The following is a 19373-nucleotide window of genomic DNA, read 5'->3' on the forward strand; positions in this document are numbered from 1 at the left end:
TTTTTTGGGTGCTGCAATACAATTATGGTAGAAAACAAAAATTAAAAAAAAAAAACACAAAAAACTACAAGGTGAAATATAAATCCTCTATTTTTATAACACGTGTTCATAAACATTTGGAGTTTTCAGGCTTAGGTGCCTACAAAACCTCCACTTCAAAATCACATCAGCTATCCTGCTGGTCACACTTCCTTTAGGAAGACACGCAGTTTTAGCAGGATGAGCTAAACCGTTATCTTGAATTTACTACTACACAAATGCTTCAGCAGCAATGCAAATTCACTGGCCAAAAAGACTAAAAAGAATTAGTCACAAAATTTACAAGCAGGTGATTTTCTTGAGAATTTACAAATAGGTAGGCACTAGCAAGAACTCCAGATAAGCAGTGTTTGCTGTGACACTTGTTTTTAAAATGGGATCTATCTCTTAAATGAATAAAAACTCTAATAACTCATTAATAGACCAAAGGCACCAGATTTTTATAGAAAGCACATGAATAAAGCCTGCACTTATTTGTGCATGCAGAACATGCTTGCTAATGGAACGAGTGTGTACAGACACCCACAGGCACAGCAATGTTCATGTTGTACTTTCTTTCCATGAAGATGTGGCCTTCTCAAATTGAACCCTCTCACAGGTATTTAATTTGGGAGCCCACCAAACCAAATCACCTCCACAGACCCAAGAGCAAAAAGTGCCCAAATGAGCCCAAGTGAGTCTAAATGAACAGGATTTGTACAAGAAAATAGGTGGGTACAAATTCTGAAGAGAGGCTAGAAAAAAGTCACACCCTTTAAATTTCTGCTGTCCAGTCCCCCATAGATCAAGCAGCCTGATGCTTTCAGTTCTTTTTATTACTGCTAACAGGAAACCAATAAGTCTAATTTTCAGAAGTCTACAGTAAGTGTGAATATCTCTCTTTAAGCATACCACTGTGGGGGTGATTTCACTAGGTTCCACATACATCCTGACTTCATAGAGTGAATTAATATCTTTTTCCTAAAAACAAGAAAGAAAAAAATAATCAAGTTTCAGGAATCAAAAATTATAAAAGTACTTCATGTTTATAGAACCATCATTTCTGAAACCACCTTTTTGATAGCACATAGCCCAGCAGAAGAGAAGGGAAGCCAGACACCTCTGTTTTGCTCACTTCTATAGTTGAACATAACTGAAGATGAGTTTGTTATTTAATCAGTTGATGCCTCAGTTTAATGAACAGCAATACCTCATAAAGGTATCACTTAATCAGTCAAAAGGTTTTTTGATTGTGATTACTCTTCTGTGTGCAACCAGAAAAGAAATACCTGCCCTTATGATCTCCATGTTACAGTACTTTTGTACCAGTATTGGTTTCACTATTAGGTAAGAACTCTAAACAATATACAGAGTCATATTTTCATTTTATTCTCTCCTTGTGATTCCATTTGAACCCAGTCCTAAGATACAGAACCTTTGCTGTAGGCAACATTATAAAAATCCTGAGGTCTAAAATCTTTTTAGTCCCTTTTAGTCTCCCCAGAAAAAAACAAAATCCCCAGGTTTTGATTTCTTCAGACCTGCCAGATGTAGTTTCCTGCAGCTTCTAAAAGACATATACTTGAAAAGTGAAGACAGCACCTCAGGCTTTTCAAAGCAAATCTCCCTCAAAATGAAACACATCCATCCAGATAGTAGACCTTTATCCTCAGCCAATTATCCAGGCTCCTAGTTTAGTCAATAGCCAGAGATAAGTCTCTTGGGGAGATTTCCTCATGCTTATCTCAAATAGTCAGCCTTCAGAAGTATCTTTTACCACAGAAGGCAGTAGGACACTGTCCCTGAAATGTCCAGAGTGAGAGGTACAGCAGAATATTTCATTTTTTCTGAAGTACTTAGCAAATGGCATCTGCATGACCATTTTAAGAATCACTGCCCACTTCAGCAATAGAAGACAGGGCCAACGGTAGGCAAGGCTATTATCAAAAAACTCATTTTAGTAGGGCAACAACTCCCAGTACACAGTGGGGCTTCTCTAATCAAATCATGGGGAAGGCAAAAGTTGGCCTGTAATCAAAGATGAAGCTGTCCTTCACACTTTTGTGAAAGAAGTCAGTATAGGCATCTCAGTTTCACAGAAAGTGACCTGCTTAACCTCCCCCAGAGATCCTGTACCAGAGACAGAGCCCAGCCCAGCGCCCCAGTCCATCCCAGTATCCCAGTACCGTGCTGTAGCGCTCCAGCAGCTCCTCCGTCACGGGGTAGCGCAGCTTCATCTTCCTGTACAGCGGGTGCTTCTCGTAGTACGTCACCAGCTCCACCAAGCTCTCGAAGTAGGCCGAGGTTCCCAGCACAAAGTGCTGCCCCTCCTGCTGGATTCGGAAGTGCTTCACCTTCCCCTCCGCTCTGCGGAACAAGGGCACAGCTCAGGAGGTGTCGGTGTTTGCAGGGAGAGCACCAGGGCTCTGAACTGGACCAAAGCTGTTTTGTGCACCTTCATCATGTGAAATGACTTCTCCCTCTAACAAAGTCTCTTTTATTCAATTATTATGATTATTATAACCATTTTGGTATCTACAGAAATCAATTATTAAAGAAAAAAAATCTCTTGTGGTCAAATACAAGGTTTGTGCTTGCATTGATAAATGCAGTAAAACCATCCATTGACAACCATCCCACCCAAAAAGACCCCTACACCCTTTTCAAGATGCTGCTTTGAAATGGTTTTATTGAGATGCTGCAGCTCCAGTTACTTCAATATCCACCTTGGTAACAACAGAAAATTTCAACCCAAAGTACACAGGAGACTGGGGAATTTTGGACATCTTCAACAAACAATGCATGTAAGTAAGCAACTTTACATGTTGCTAAATTACACATTTTCAGAGAAACACAATTTTCTCTGAAGGCACAATGGAAAACACTCCAATTCTATATATTTCATTAATGTTTTTACAAGAATCACAAAACTATTCAAAACTACTTTCCCTGGCAAGAAGAGCCAACAATTTCACTTTGACATTTCAGTTATCTGACAGGTCAGGATTTCTAGGTGATAGGGAGATAGCATAATTGATGAATCTGCACTGAAGGAAACTTCAAAATAACACCCTTTAGCAAGGAGTGTCAGGGAATGAAAGAAGGGCCATCCATAGTTCTGTATGCGAAGAAAGGGACAGCTGGTGCTCAAACAATCTTTATAAAAGCATAAACGTTTAGGCCAGTCACAAATCAACTCTTGCACACACTCTCATACATGGGCCTGCTGCACAAATCAACTACGGTAATTATTCATAGTTTGAAAGCAAGAATAGCATGACTCTAAAAAAACATTATTTTTTAAATAAGAAAAACCAGAATATTGTTGGGCTGCTAGGTAAGGTAATCCTATCTGTCTTTTCTTACCTGAAAGTCATGGCAAAAGAATCAGGTTCATCTCTCTTTCTAATGAGAAAGGCTCCGTCCCGAGGAATTCGCATGAGCATGTCTTCTGCCTCACCCCGACTCAAGTTGTTATAGTACCAACTGCAACAGTCAAAAACCAGAACAGGCAAGGCATTACAAGGCTTGTTAAATGTCATTTATGAAGAATAACAGACAGCATTATTAACAACAGAGTTTCAAACGTTCTAAGAAAAATTATGCATTAGATTTTCCCCATCTTGGCACCTATGACAGCAGTTTATTACAAAACATTGTAAGACAGCAGTTTATTTTGGATGAAAGCATCACGAATATATCAGAACACCTTGTCTGTCTGAAATCATAAAACATAAATCTGCATTTGTTCCTGAAACAAAGGAACTGCATCCTGCTTTTAGTCTGTCATTCGGTTTTCAGTACTTATTACATTTTGACACAGTAGATTTAAGATAAAGCCTAAACACAGACAAAAGAAAGACACCAGGGATTTGAATTTTTATTCAGAGCTTGATTTTATCTTTCACCATAGGGATGGAGCTGTTTTGGCTCCAAAGTGCCTTCAGTGAAACTGTGGCCACTTATACTGGCAGTGTAGCTCCAGCTTCTGCAGAAAGGCAGGAAATTCTAACCTTTAAATTCTCCTTCCCCTCTCACTGACTTCCAAAGTTATGTGTGGGTGGTCAGTGACTCCCAGATCCCAGGGGGGCAAAAAAAATAAATTTAAAGTCACAGATTAGCATTTTACATGCAAAGGAGATTTACTTTTGCCCACTGCAAAGAAAACAGAACAAAGGGCAGTGATTACAGTGTTCTGCCAAAAAACAAGAATAAGCTCTGCCCAGGATCTATGGCAGACAAATACCAGCTGGAAATAAACACCATGCTTAGTTCCTATCACACGGGGTGAAGTCAGCCTAACCAGCTCTGACAGGGTGAGGTGGTGGGTGGGATTAGGCAAACGTAGCTGTTTGGGCTCACTGCCCCAGTAACAGAGCTTCCAGATGGCACAGACCATGACCACTTAGTGTCCAAACCACAGCCAGCTACTAAATATCTAACCCAACCCGCTGGGTGTTGTAAAACACTGCACAGACAAAGGAAGAACTGGCACATTTCCACAGCATTACAGTTCTCACTGATCTGCCAGCTGCTGCTAGGAAATTGCTTTCTCAGTGACCACTCTTTGTTGTACCAGGTTCTCACAAAGTCAGTGCTCTCACTCAGCATCTTTCAGGATGCCTATTCCCCCAGCTTCCATGGACAAGCAACACTGAAGTGTGCTCCTGAATCCAGGGGATTTTCTCTGCAGAAATCCACGCCCACCTAAAGCAAGGCAAGGGCACTGACATGACAGCAGTGCTTGTCTTCTGCTCTACGTACGCTTTGGTCTCGTGAGGGCTGGAGTTAGGCACAGCATCGGTCAGGCGCAGCTCAAACTCAGCACATCGCAGGTGGGCCTCCTTGTAGTGTTGGATGAGATCATAGATGCTGTCAAAGGTGAGGTTGTCTGTCAGGTAGTATTTCACAGTGTCCCCATCACTGGTGGAACGGATCCGGCAGTGCTGGACTCTGCCTGACCTCCTGAAGGAGTAGAGGGGCCATAAGGGAAATGCAGAGTTTGCAACAGATTTTCTTCTTTCAAAGCATTTCCCCACCCATTCCTGGTCAACTACTTGGAGAGCTTGTTAAGAGGCAAGAAATCTGTGTCATCTCATAAAACAGCCAATGTAACAAGTAACAAAAATTCTGACATGGGAGGCTACAGGACCAAAAAAATAATTTTCAACTGACAGTAGTTTAAAATCTGGCATAAACTTATTCTGTAAAATTTGCTCTGACAGCTCTCTGATTCAGAAATCCATCTGAGGCTATCCCTCATAATGTCCCGACCAGAAGAAAAAAGAAAACACCAAACCCAGACTACCAAAAGCAACCAAACAAACAAACAAACAAAAAAAAAAAAAAAAAAATCAAACAAAAAACCAGAACCAAACCAAACCAAAAAACACCCCCCCAAAAAAACCACAAACAAACAAACAAAAAAAACCCATAAAGAAAAAGCCCCCTGAAAATTCTTTATTATTTTCCTTTAGAAAAATCCTTACACTGAAAAGATCAATCTCTGCTAACAAAGACTAACTCGTGAGATTACCTTTTCAGTGTAGAAACCAGCAATTTATCCCTAAATTAAAATATCTAATTTTGGCCCACTCACTGAGGAAATAACAAATCCTGTATCCTGCCAGAACACTAGAAAAGCTGAGGGGGAGGAATCAAACTGGTTATTCCTGCCCTGACAACCTTGCCAAAATGCACAATGCTATACTGAAGTTTTTTAGAAAGTAGTCTTTACCAATCCCATCAACAACATTCTAGTGCTATTCCTACTTCTTCTCAGCTGTAAATATATAAATGCGTATTTGAAAAATGCACACATTTTTGTGCAATGCCATAAAATAAATAAATCCCCCATTAAATTTGTATGACAATGACCATACCAGAATGACAAGGTGTAATCATCAGGGAAAGCTTCACTTTCCCTAACCAGGAATGTCCCATCCTTGCCACCCATTTCAGCACAATATTCCTGGAGCAGTTTCTCAGCAGTTGTTCTCCCCCCTTTCATTTTCCCATGGAACCATTTCTCTCTTAAGTGCAGTTCAGTGCGTTTCACCTCCTAGATCAGAAAATAAGAATTTTTTAAAGCGCATTTCTAATTTAATGACTTTGAAACTAAGTACTTGTTATTGGTGATATATAACAATTTACTATTTCAGGGTTTCAGCTCTTCGTAGGCCTGAACTCTCCAGCCAATCACCTTTTTGTTACCCTGCTTTACCATCCACAACAGCCAAGTAACACATTAGCAACACAATACACATAGTTCATTCTGCTTAGTTTAAGAATAGCAGTAAATTTAAAAGATTTAGTGCACACATCAGCACTAGCATATAAGCACTGAAGTTATATTTCATTGTCCTTGTACTCCTCTTTGCAAGTCCTCAATTAACCAAGGGAAAAAGTTATTTTATTAAAAATAAGGTTAAGTAGAGTTGACCTTGTCAAAGACCCTTTTTTAGTTCTTTTATCTCCACACTTGTTATCTGATATGGAACCTGTACAATTTCATTGGCATAAAAAACACACATCTGTAGACATTGAAAGAATCTGAGATAATAAAAAGAACATGCTTAAACAATAAAACACAGCCATCACCTTGGATGAATCTTCATCAGCATTCTGTTCTATATCATCACTGAATGAAAGCTTTTCATCAGCAATAGCACAGTAGTGCCGAGTCCATTTCTGAAAGTTAGGAGATATTAAAACAATTAACAGAGGGAAACTCACTAACCACTCTCAACCACAATCTCAAAACAGGGTGCAACAACAAAAAAAATACCTTCTTCCCATCATCCACACCTGTTCAACTGATAATATTACTTACACAAATATTAAGAAAATTTATGTCAATTTTCAGTATTACAGAACTGAGTAACAACCTGCAGCAGATGTCATAGAAACAATACCTGTTCTATTGTGTCCCACATGTAAAGTTCTCCTTGTTGCTTCTTTTCTTCTTTCTTTTCTTCCAAGTTCACATCAATATCTCCCTTTGGCCCCAGTTTTTTGTGCTTAAAAACAAGAAAAAAACCAACATACATACACTCAGAGAGAACCACACATAAAATTGGTCATAATGTTTCAGCACACTCAGTGTTACTGGAAGTATCTCCCTCCATTGCACAGCCGCCTTCTGTCATTATCATAAGAGCAGTTGTTCCACAAGGAAAAAACAGGGTTGGAACTTCTTTCTTTAAAATTTAGATCCCATAATAAAAGTTAGAAAAAACTAGTAGAGGTATCATTGAAGCAGTGAAGAAACAAGTAGTTTGATAAGATCTCACCATTCTTTAGAGAACAGAAAACATGAAGTGACACATACCAAGAAACAAGGATAAACAGCAATCCTTCTGCAGAAAGCAGCACATAAGGAACAAAAATCAAAAGGAAAAGATAAGGAATTAAAATTAATGAGGAATTCACTCTTTTATGACAAAAATGAGTACAAGGGGAAATCCTTTATTGAAAAAGGAGTCAAGTTCTACTTTCCTTAGAGGGTTCACAGAAGTGTCTCAAGGGGCCACAGACAATATCAATTACTTAACTGCAGTTAATGATGGGATTAATCATCTCACATCAGACCTCAACCACGTTCAGTTCACACAGCCTACTCGTGGCTGATTTCAGTTTGATAGACCTATCTGAAAAATCTCACAGGCCAGAGAAGTAAGTGTTGCCTCTGACTGTCTACTGACAACATTTTCCAAACAAAAGCCAAACAACACAACCAGGTCACTGGCAGGTGCTGATCTATTTAAAGACTCGTCAATGCCCTTTTAGACAGCACAGAGTGATATGGATGTTCTCTTGTGCACACTCATAATAGTTTGTAATTCCCTTTAAACCAGATCTGTCATGTTACTAATCATGTGCCTATGCAAGTTCCCTCTCTGCTCTGCATGGAAACAACAGACAGTCTGGGGAGGACAAAAAAAACCCCAAAAACTTAAGCACAGAACTTTTGCACCTTATAGTGGGGTTCTATTATTTCCAATCTTACATTCAATACCCTTATTTCTTCCATTCAGATATTTAATACACAGGATGCAATACTGTTACAAGAGCAAGAAAACAGAAGCATGGACAAAAGCAATTATTGTTTTACTACAGAGATCATGAGCAGCCCTGAGATTCTTCACCAAATGTTGCCATTTGAAAAGTTCTACCACAGTTTCAGTCTTCTTTTGGTTGTGTTGTTGTTGCACAACAGAGCTGATGTGGGCACCTGCACTGCCCACAAGGTAGGACACTAATGGGGACTGCCTCTCAGAGCAGGGCCTCTGTGTTTCACAAGTGACTCACAAAACTGTGTATTTAAATCACACTGAGTTAGCAAACACTCATCAATTTGTGAAATCCTCACAACCTCAGTGTGCAGCCGCAAGAGCTTTGGGTTTCACTTGAATGAAAGGCAGTCTTGAAAAATAGTAATATTGATCTATCTTTCTATTCAAGAACATACTTCTATCATTTTTATGCCACATGGTGTAAAACCTCTGTGGTGAACATCTGCAGCAGTGAACCCTTGTTGAAATTTAGAGTGACATTTCAGGAGCTGGAAGACCTTTAGAAAAGAGCTGACGTTTGATCTGGCACTTGAACTGCCAACACTTACTGCAAAGAAAACCAAGAGCAAGCACTTTAATACAGAGTTTTACAGAACACTGTACATTACTGTCAAATGTAACCAGTAAACACTTCAAGCAAGGGGTTTCTTGAAAGTAATCTGTGAAGTCAGGAACAGTATTTCTGGTCCTGCTCTTGTTCTCCTATTTTATCTCCCAGCACACAAAGCAAGCCTACCTTGATGATGATTTTTTCTTTCAGCTGGGTTGGTGATGGGAGCTGATCTGCACTGGCTTCAACAGGCTTCATCAAAAGCTGATCCCCAAACACCTCCTTGAACACTTTGGCCATGTGTCGCTGCTGCTCCACACTGCAGTGCTCTTCAATTGACAGAATGACTGGGTATCTTTGGCGGACAAAACCAAGGTGAATGAAGACAATTTCTTTTTGTTACGGCTGGCAAGGCAAGGAAGACAACACCCTCCCTCAGCCCCCAGAGGACAGAAAATATTTAAAGGAAACAAGAAGACAAAAGGAAGATATAGACACAACAAGTAATAACAGATGTGCAATCACAGAGACGCCAGGGTTGGAAGGGACCTGTGAAGGTCCATCTAACCCCCCTTCTTTGGGAAGACCCAGTTCCTAGGTTAGATCAGGTTGTTTAGAACTTTATCCAGCAGAGATTTGAATATCTGCAAGGACAAAGATTCCCTTCAAGCTCTTTGGGCACAGTTGCACTGCTGAAGTACCATTATGTGAAAATTTGTTTCTCCTCTCCTCAAAATCGTGTCTGTTTTCCTTCACATGGACTATGAGAAGAGTCTGAAACCATAATGCATATTATGGTTGTCACTAACACAGTGTTCCTGTGATCCACATGGGAAAATACTGCCTCTCTGTGTCCAAGTGGTAACATGGAAAAACAGGACACTGACAGCTTGATTTCTTTCCCGGGTACTGGGTAATATTTTTCATGTTAAGAACGTCTCAGTACAAGTCACAGAAGGGCAGAGATGCAGATCTAAACCCATGTTACCAATTCAGGAGCCATGCTATGAGTTTTGTATCTTCTCAGCTAAGACCTCCCCTACAACACAAACACCACCTGACAGACATATTATTTGTCAATTGTACTATTTTGTTAATTTTTGAAAAAGAATTAAGACATACTATTAAGCATTTGAAGTTTCACTTTCAACTTAATAAAAAAAGACCCAAACAAGGAGCTGGAAACCACTTTAGGGTACTATCTTCCTTAGCAATAAATCATTATGCACTGGGACTTTTCCTCAAAACTGCATCTATTAAAGACCCAGAAGTGGCAATAATGAAGACTACTGGAATCCATTAATCTCTGATTACTTTTTTCTCTAGGTTGCAGAGAAATTATGTTCAGAAAGGTCTAAGCATATGAAAACAGGCTGAAGGAAAATCAAGCTTACTCAGATGTAACAAAGGCATGGTCTTTGATTGCCTGCACTACGTCATCAAATTTGATCTTTGTTGTCCGTGTCCATCCATGGTAAATGATGGGTTTCCCATCAGGACCATCCCAGCAATCCACTAGGAAAGACAAGCAGTGGAAAAAATAAAAAAGCAAGTAGTTCTTTAAATGACTCTAGTAAAAAGGATACATAAAAACTCCAGTGTTCATACTGATTCATAGACCTTATTGTTCTAATAAAATAGTCTATCAGATGAATTTCTATCTCTCACAGAGGAAACTGAGTTTACTTAAGTAAGAACAAGACAAATAAAATACACTACAAAATGTTTCCCCAAGCAATATTATGTGGGAATCTGGAAATAAGAGATTCAGGCAACTATAGTGTCGATCTACTAGTTTACAGTAATTTTCCAGGGGTAAAGACACTCTAACAAGTGACAAGTTGAGAGCTTCTGTCTTTTGTTGATTTTAACCCTGAAACTCTAATATGAGATATATTTTGCATTAGTCAAATAAACAACATGAAATTAAAGTGAAAATTATCAATAAGGAACACAAGCACAGAGCTGAAGACACATACACAATCGATGGAGAACAAATGCACCAAGACATCACCTGATTTACAAGTAAATTAAACAGGATGACAAAAGACACCACATCACAAAAATCTCTGTGCCTTAGGCTTGTCTGTATTACCATGCAGCTAAATAAACTATCTATCTATGCTACACAAGTACTCCAGCTTAAATCCTAAGCTTTCATATAGATTCAAGATTGAATTTTTTTGTAAAGTGAGGAGATTTAGGAAGACTATCTTAAAACTGCCTGAGAACAAGAATCAGAGGAAGTGAATGAGGCATTGGTGAGACATAAGCAAAACAATTTAAGGAATCAGTGTTTTTTATATGACTAACTTCAAATTCAGAAAACAAACAGTTCTTGATTTCAGTTCTTTTTTCTTTCTTGGTAAACAGAGGAAACTACCTGTGCAGACAACATATTATAAACCACTCCACAAGCTCTTTACTCACACTCAATACATCGACATCCCATTCTGAGGCACCTGATGTAAGCTTCTGTAGAGGATTCACTGCGAAGCTGATCTCCTGTCAGGTATCTAAGGAGTAAAAGAAAATGGTAAAAAAAGCAGGGAGTCAGTTTCAACCAATTCTCACTCACTCAGTGATATTTTGCCTCCTGTCATAGAGAATGTATCCTGATTTTTGTTGTTGTTGGTTTGGTTTGGGTTTTTTTATACTTCTGATGGAAGAACCAGATTTTGCTCAGCGTGATGCTATCAGGTTTTTGAATGGACCAAATTATAGGAGGCTAAAGGCTCAATCTAAACAGCAGACAACTCTGACATCCTTCTAGAGAGCAAACCATGAGCTTTGAAACACGCTTAAACCTCATCATGCTCAGGCATAAGCATGTGGGAGGGATGTGGAAGGTATTTAGAGTGATATCACACCTTATACTTCAAAATACACCTGTATGCCATATCCATATCCACTTTATTGCATACCCTGCATTATTTTATTTATCTCTCCTCCCTCCCTTCACACCTTTTTTTCCACTACAATGCTATGTGAGCAAACCCCCTTCATTTGAAGACAGTTCAAACTCATCATCACATACTTTGTACAATTAATGAATTCTGACACGAGCTCAGTGAGGCTACTGGTGCTTGGAAAGAACGGAAGCCCCTTCAGTAACTTAAATTTCTGAAAGCAGAGAGGCTTTTAGAACAGTTTCAACTCAATACTTCTTTTTATTTTTGTAATAGGACTTGGATTTTCTGGCAGCTGAGCTGAGTTGTATCTCAAAACCTCTAAGATCTTATGAGAAGGGGAAAAAGGAGTCCCAGAAACTCCATTTGCAACATTTATACCACACTGTAGGAAGGTTTTACACATCCACACAGCACATTTCTGGCATAATTTACTGTCTCTCTCACATGTGCTACATTTATTTGAACAGGGAAAAACAACGCGACTTTTGGTAACTTACGTGTTATGAGAGGAAGAAATCCAGTAGTGGGACAAAGGATTATTCATATCCTGCACTTCTATTGAATCATATTTCTCATCCCAAATACTGTTTTCTTTTGCAAAAAGGTAAGCAAGGAACTACGATACAAAGAGACAGACTGAATTTAAACAATTTTACCATATGAGAATAAAAGAAATCCAGCAATGCAGCAAGAGGGGTCTAGGGGTCTTGCCACCCAGTGAAAATTCTGTGAAAGAAGTCTATGAGAACTACTACAAAGTACCATTATCTCACCTCATCAACAAAGAGGAAAGGTTCAGCAGTTTCCCTCATAGTGTCGTCAATAAACTTTGTCATTCGTTCTCGGACTTTACTGAGATCCTGAGCCCAAGATTCCTTCAGGTAGTTACAATACAGTAGGAAAAAAACTTTAGAAGTGGTATTATTCAGTACAAAAATCAAACAAGGAACAGAGAGATCTACAAATACATACACACTACCTAAGTACATCTATGCACTGACAGGCAGAAAAAAGCTGGCCTCCTTGGACATGCCTTAACTATAATCTCTCTCATTTCTAAGTGCAATCTGAACATCCTTTGAAAACTGTGAAATTGGGAGAAAAAGAAAGTAGCAAGCTTATACAGGAAGTGTAGGTCTCACTTTTCAATCACATTTGTAAACCTGGAGCTCAGCAGTGCCTAGCAAATATTGCACCATTTTTTCCCATGGAGTCTGTGCTAAATAGCATTACAGAAATCCATGAAGACACAGTTCCAATCCCTGCCTTCATCCTTAAGTGCTTGCTGGCACGGGACATCTAACTGGCACCATTCAATAGGAAATTACCTTTGACTGGAATGCAGGCAGGCAGCAATGTGAGAGCTGCAAAAATGGGGCCATGGCCAAGGCATTGCCCCAGTGTGCCTCTGGTGACAGCAGCCACCAGGCCAGGCATTCATCTCTGACTGCACATAGCATTTACTTCTAACCTTGTCTGTTTATTTACATGACTAAGGGGAGGCTTGTTAAAACCTCATTTACTTTGTCCTCCCTCTGGTCCTCTGGTGCACCTTCAGAGGCTTTATACAGATGAAAAGTAAGAGTTCTTGTGGACTTCAATGGCAACAAAGGAAAAATCTTTCCAAGGCCCAGTATTACAGTGACATCAATCATATTCTATGACACTTCACATTTCTTTTTAATGAGCACAGAATTCTGTGATACAACCCCAAGAAAAAGAGCTCAGTATTTCTGTAACCTTCCCACCTGCTGCTCGTGTAGCAGGAATCTCTGGAAGTCATGGAGGTGAACTGCTGAAGCATCTGGACGGTCAGTATTTCTTTAAAAAAAGAAAAGGAAAGTGAAGCTAAAGAAATAGCAGAGGGTAATCAGATATTACAGCAGAAGATGACATGGATTTGTATCTTGGATTTACAGTACAAAGGTGCTGCCACCAGCAAGAGACTTTTTACAATTTCAGTGGGATTTAGAGTAGGCTTGTAATACTGTATTATCCAATTACTGTGTTTTGAGCCTCCTGGATTCCTGATGTACTTTTGAGAGTGATTCATTGGGAAAAGCACCAAATCTGTACTTGTTGCTTTGAAGCAAATGAGCTGCATTAACTTGACCGGGCTGTTTGTAAGTTTAGTTGAGGTACATGGAAAAACTTCTTTTAAATTATCACAGAGCCACACTTCCACAAGTAATTCCTTCTATGCAATATTTAGATTAACTACTGTGATAGACCAAAATCTTCTGAAAAAGGAGACAAGGTGCACCTGCACCAAGGGAAAGTGATATCACTGATTTGCCTTTTGTGAGTCACAAACACAGCAGCATCTGGTACCAGGAAGGTGCTTATAAATCCGTGCTTTTAAGCAGTCTCACGGTTTAATTAATGACAAGACCCAGAGCTAAGGAAATACTCAGTACACTCAGAGCAGACTTTTTAAGCTACTTCCTTCCTCTGTTAGTGTAATATTCAAGAGATAAACTGGTTTAATCCACAATCAACAGGTTAGCACGGCCTGTGACCTCTTCTTCATGCCATACACATCTTACTTAAACTGTCAAGTCTGTCAAGTGGAAGATGCAGAAACCATCACTGTCAGCATTCAGCTCAGGTCTAGGCAAAGCCTGTGCACCACACCACTCTCCAGACTGAAGCTAAAATATCTGCATCAAATTGTCCTTCCATCGCTCTGTTCAGTTCTTTATAAATTCAGAGGACAGGTAACTTCAGTCCATACCATTTTTGTAGTCAGAAAGTAAAAAACAATCACCAGGACTTGCTTCCAATGTAAGTTCACCTTTCTGAATGCAAAAATATACATGATTTCTTTTCACTTACTAAAACATCAAAACAAAAAAAATAAATAAAATTTTAAAAAAACAGTGAGGTAATTAAAAAACAATCCTGCAACACTACGACCATATGAAAATGTGGAAAAATAATACAAATGAAGAGTCTCACCCAAGAATGAAAACAGAGGAATCCTTTTTGAATTCATCAAGAATCTTAAAACAAACAAAAAACAAACAAACAAAAAAAGAACAAACATAAAAAAGGGAAAAAGAATAAATAATAAAAGAATATCCAATTTTCCATCTAAGTCCATCTAATAATGTCGATTGGTTTGGAAAGGGGGAATAAATGCCTGTCTGCTCTAGAGAAGTTGCATACAAATTGGCAAGACACATTTGTAATTAAATGCATTTAAAAAAACATACTGCCAAGGCTGGCAACTGCACTTCAGGCCTTTCAATGTGAACACAATTCTCAGGCAAAATACTTGCTTAGATAAAGCACCTTATACAAATAGCCAAATTTCTGGGGAGCTTTTATTGTTTGATATCCCAGAAAAACTGGAGTTAAGTATCATCCATCATATTTATTCAAGTGAATATAAAACCTAAATGGTTTCTAGCTTGGCACAGCATCATTAGAGATTGCAGGAAACTTATCAATTGACCGAAGCACTTGTAAACAAATTGAGATGTTTCTTTGCAATGATTCACACAGGGCAATAACAAGAGCTTAACAAAGTCAGAGAGGCTCCTTACTGTGTGTTTAATGCTTCAGCTTTCTGCTCAAGCTAATTAACAGGACTTTCATGGCCAAAACTAAAACCACGTCAGTAAATCTAGGGGTTTTTATCACTCCACCAAGATTTCAGCATCACTTTTTAACAGCACAAGCTCTATTGGCAGAAAAACAGCACTGACTTTGACTATCGGAGCTTCTAATTTAGCATCTGCAAAATTAAAGTTGAATACACAATAAGAACATAGTCAACACAGACATTCATGCAAGTAATTTCAAATTATGTGTTTTCACACAGTTTTAAAGGGTTCCTAACTTTCAGAGTCACTAAATGTATGCAGTTTCCACCAGCTTCATGAATCCGTACAGTGAACACAAGGAAACAGTAGTCAGGCAGTTGCCCACTTAAATTAGCTAAAATGTAATTCCACTGCATTTATGCCTCCCAAGGACTGTCTGATGGACTGTAATGGACTTACTGCTGGTAATCTGGAATATGGAATTGCTTCTATCATAAAAAAGATCAGCCAAACCTAATGAAAAGACATTCTGCATCCTGAACGAACTCACAAGAAGAATTCTTCCTAAAAACCCCGTATCTCTGCCTATCTCTACTACCAACACACAAGAATCAACATGAATGACTTATTCATCTTCTTAGGCCAATTGCTGATAGTGACTGTTATCTACACATCAGGTACAGCACTGCACCCTTTTTCTGTTACAAGAATGAGGAAAAAAGAAAATAAGTAACAAACAAAAAGATAATCAGCTCTCACTATTATGATGCAGCAGTTGAACAGTATGAAGACCATTTATGAAAAGCTTACCAATTTTTGTTGTTCAAACATGATTTTCTTGTAGAACAAATGAAATTGTTCAAAAGTAAGCTCTTCCTTGTGAGCACCTATTTCCTACAACAGAAAGAAGCGTGCAGTGAATTCCGAATTCCCTGAACTTGCACAGTGAACAAGTTACTCTTACTCCAGTTGGCATTCTCTCATGCATTCTGTTCTACTCCAACTTTGTTAAAAACTTTGTTTTTAACCACTTGGGATTTTTAAATTTATTTATGTTTTTAAGAATAAAAACAAGAAAACAGATGGTTTATGACAGTGCTCCTAGCCCCCATCTTTGGCCTTGCACTTTGCACCCTCACTCCATTTCCACAACTGAGAGAGAAGTAGAGCCTCATTTACTCATTGTTAGCTGGGGAAGCAGAAACAAGAATGTCTGCTTTAGGGGTGGAGAGCTGGAAAGCAGGAAAGGGTGGGGATATTCTAGGTTCCTGTAGGAATGGAATGACCTTCAAAAGTTATTAATATTGGCATTAGTTGGAGAGAAGAGGTTATTATTTGATCATATTTAAAAAAAAAATTAAGATAAAATTCATGTAGAAAAAACAGAAAGACAAAATACTTTTCTATGTACTTGCCCAGTACTGGAGCTTAAAACCCAGTGTTGGCTTTGGTCAACCACACAATAGAAAGAAGGAACATCTATGTCTGTATTTTCTTATATCCTCAGATACAGGCAAAGCCAACCAGAGAAATTAATCAATATAATTTATTTAACGGTACATGATATGAATCAAAAATATAGAAAGTGTCCTAAAAAGAAACATCAACACCTATCAGATAATACCAAACACGTTTAAGTAATCAGGTAATTACCGCAAATTTATCCTTCAAGTACTTCATGCTGCTCACTTTGAAGTTTACTTGGGGAAGGACAGTTTTCAGCTCTCTAAGACTGATACTGGGGGGAAAAAAAGGATAAAAAAAAGATAGCAAAATCACCATAGTTGTGTTGTCTCTAGTCAGCTACTCATATATTTCCTATCAACACAAAAATGTGACTATTGAAACATTTTGGGTAGGGATCATCTCACATACCCATAAACTTCTATAAACTTAACACCTACATGGAAGCAAGCTAGACATGGAGAAACAGGCATTTCAATTAATTTGGACATCCATGTTGGGATGAAAAGAACCGTGTTGCAGAGATATCTATTTCTCTCTCAACAATCAATCAGATCGAGATGATCAGCTCAAATGTAGATGTTTATACATGCTCCGATGAACTGCAGCCTTTCTTCCACTGAAACTGGATTCCAGACACAGAAAACATCATACAAAGGCTGTACCAAACAGATGAGCACAAACAGAAAATAAAAAGCTCCAATTTTCAATACCGTTTTAACCTTTTCCTCCAGATGTTATTCAGTCTGGTACCACTGATTTACAGCAGCAAGGCTCTTCCCTTCAGCAACATCTGAACATGATCTCATCCTCCTCTCCCAACCAAGTCTTCCCTTCCAGTTCCATTTACACAGACCTGCTGATTCTTTTTGCAGAGTTTCAGAATGCCCAGTGATATCCCAGCAACACTTCAAAAACCAAAGTATTCTAGATAACAGCAAGGCAGCAAGTCAAGAGAGCACAACTACAAGACCTGTGAGTCCTATTGCTGAAGCCCACAAAATATTAAAGCAAGCAACAAAACAAGACTGAGGTGCCCTGCCTTGACCTACAGAGCAATTCAGAACCACTAAACCTCTGCAAATCCAGGGTCAGAACAAAGTTGCTTGAAAGCAAGAGAACCAATTAGCACATAGATGAAAGTAACGCTCCCATTCTACAGTGTCCATACAAGCAGCTACCCCGTGAGATATTCTCATCTCCATTGTGTAGAGAAAGAGGCAAAGCAAGAAGGAACTAAGCCAAAGTCCATGCCCAAGCCAGATTAGAACTCAGGAAATTCCTGGCTTTCCGCCTTGTCGCCAGACCTCTGGAAAAAACCACTATTAGAAGCAAGAACGAGCACTCCACTTGTACCCTAAACACCAAGCACAAACAATTTCCTCTGGCCAGATAAGTGCAAGAGAAAACAAACAGCTGGGACTTCATGACCACCAGAAAAAAACTCAACCTGTGGAACAGCACTTGCCTGGAAGCCTAACCTTTACAATTAACCTCCCTAAAAACCACAGCTCTAAACACAACAGAGCTCAGTCCAAACTCCTTTCCTGAATTTTTCTAAGAGCATGAATCATTTAGGAAGAGAAGGAAGAACTACCCTCTCCGCAGTGCAAGTCTCCTTGGTCCCAACCAAACTGCATTGTAGCAGTAGAACAACCCTAAAGCAACAAATGGAACCTCTTCAGCAGACACCTACTGTCAGCCACAGCTGCTCCATCCAAACATTTGCTTTCGTTTTGTGAACCCCCACAACACACCCATTGCAGAGTTACTTCTCGAAATGCATCAGGAGGTACAAGTCAATATCCAGTAAAGGATGGGACTGTCCCCTTCCCAGCTGTGGCCAGTTTAGGAAACACAGATCTGAAGTGGGGTCTCAGCTCACCCTGCAGAGTGCCACAGGCTGTCTGCACAAGGGTGTAACTTCCTGCAATAACACGGCCTCAGTCGCACAATGAAACACCACACGGCAGTTTGCTTTTGGGAAAAGGTGAACATGAAAGGAAAAGCATGAGCCTTTCTACACTTCAGAAACAAATGCACATTCCAGACAAAGAGAAAAATCATGGTGAAATAGTAACACAGAGGGGAGGAAAGGTTAACATTCTTCTCAGTGTCGTATGATTTCTGGTAACTCTAAGGAGAGGTGTGCAGCTGAATTAATTTTAAAAAAAGGTCTCCTTTGTGTGTAAAAGCTACAAACCCACATCACACATAGACCTGAAAGGAACTACTGAAATTCAAACACATGAAGCCACACATCACACTGGGAGCTATAACCCACAGGACTTCTTTCACATGAGAAGCACCAGGTTGGAGGTGATTCTTTGACTTTGGTCTGTTCAAATACTTGGCAGAGACAAGCCCATGGCCAGGCCAGTTGCTGGTTCTGGTCTGTCTGTGTTAGAGCCTGGTCACTCCAATGCAAACACAGCTCAGCAATGAGGGAAGTCCTGGTGGCACAGCTGCACAGGAGAGCTCACAGCAGGTTGCACAGTCCAAGCAGCTCCTACTCGGCTGTGAAAGGGCAAAGGCCTCTACAAAGCAAGCAACCTGAGGTACCTGCACAGCTGCGTTCAACCTCTACAGTAACACACTGCTCACTCATTTTGGCGAAGTAATTCTAGGCTAAAATTTAAAATACTTCGTTTTCATCATTTGTTTCCTCACTATACCACGTATATAAACCTGAGTGAGTGCTATGGACACATGGTGTTTAGCAAAAGCAAGGGCAAATGCCATTTTCAGGGGTCTCATATTCGACATTTTGGACAATGAATTCTTTATTTCTTTTCATTCCATGTTA

General features: G+C 39.4%; 1 protein-coding gene across 3 annotated transcripts in view; it reads right to left on the bottom strand.

The window, feature by feature from the left end:
* Positions 1-19373, bottom strand: part of PLCG2 (phospholipase C gamma 2) — a 56801-nt gene that overhangs the window by 17116 nt on the left and 20312 nt on the right. For 2 of the 3 annotated variants that reach the window (XM_039558366.1, XM_019288298.3), the window contains exons 6-21: positions 16757-16841; positions 15914-15997; positions 14514-14557; positions 13304-13376; positions 12329-12430; positions 12053-12171; positions 11074-11159; positions 10038-10158; positions 8830-8998; positions 6933-7037; positions 6619-6708; positions 5901-6079; positions 4783-4983; positions 3385-3504; positions 2205-2385; positions 931-999 (exon numbers count right to left, since the gene is read on the bottom strand). In XM_039558366.1, the coding sequence (XP_039414300.1) occupies positions 931-999; positions 2205-2385; positions 3385-3504; positions 4783-4983; positions 5901-6079; positions 6619-6708; positions 6933-7037; positions 8830-8998; positions 10038-10158; positions 11074-11159; positions 12053-12171; positions 12329-12430; positions 13304-13376; positions 14514-14557; positions 15914-15997; positions 16757-16841 (1828 nt within the window). The remainder of the gene's footprint in view (positions 1-930; positions 1000-2204; positions 2386-3384; positions 3505-4782; positions 4984-5900; positions 6080-6618; positions 6709-6932; positions 7038-8829; positions 8999-10037; positions 10159-11073; positions 11160-12052; positions 12172-12328; positions 12431-13303; positions 13377-14513; positions 14558-15913; positions 15998-16756; positions 16842-19373) is intronic. The other variant, XM_019288299.3, reaches the window with a different exon arrangement.

This window comes from Corvus cornix, chromosome 11 (assembly GCF_000738735.6).
Source record: "Corvus cornix cornix isolate S_Up_H32 chromosome 11, ASM73873v5, whole genome shotgun sequence".
NCBI classification, from domain to species: domain Eukaryota; kingdom Metazoa; phylum Chordata; class Aves; order Passeriformes; family Corvidae; genus Corvus; species Corvus cornix.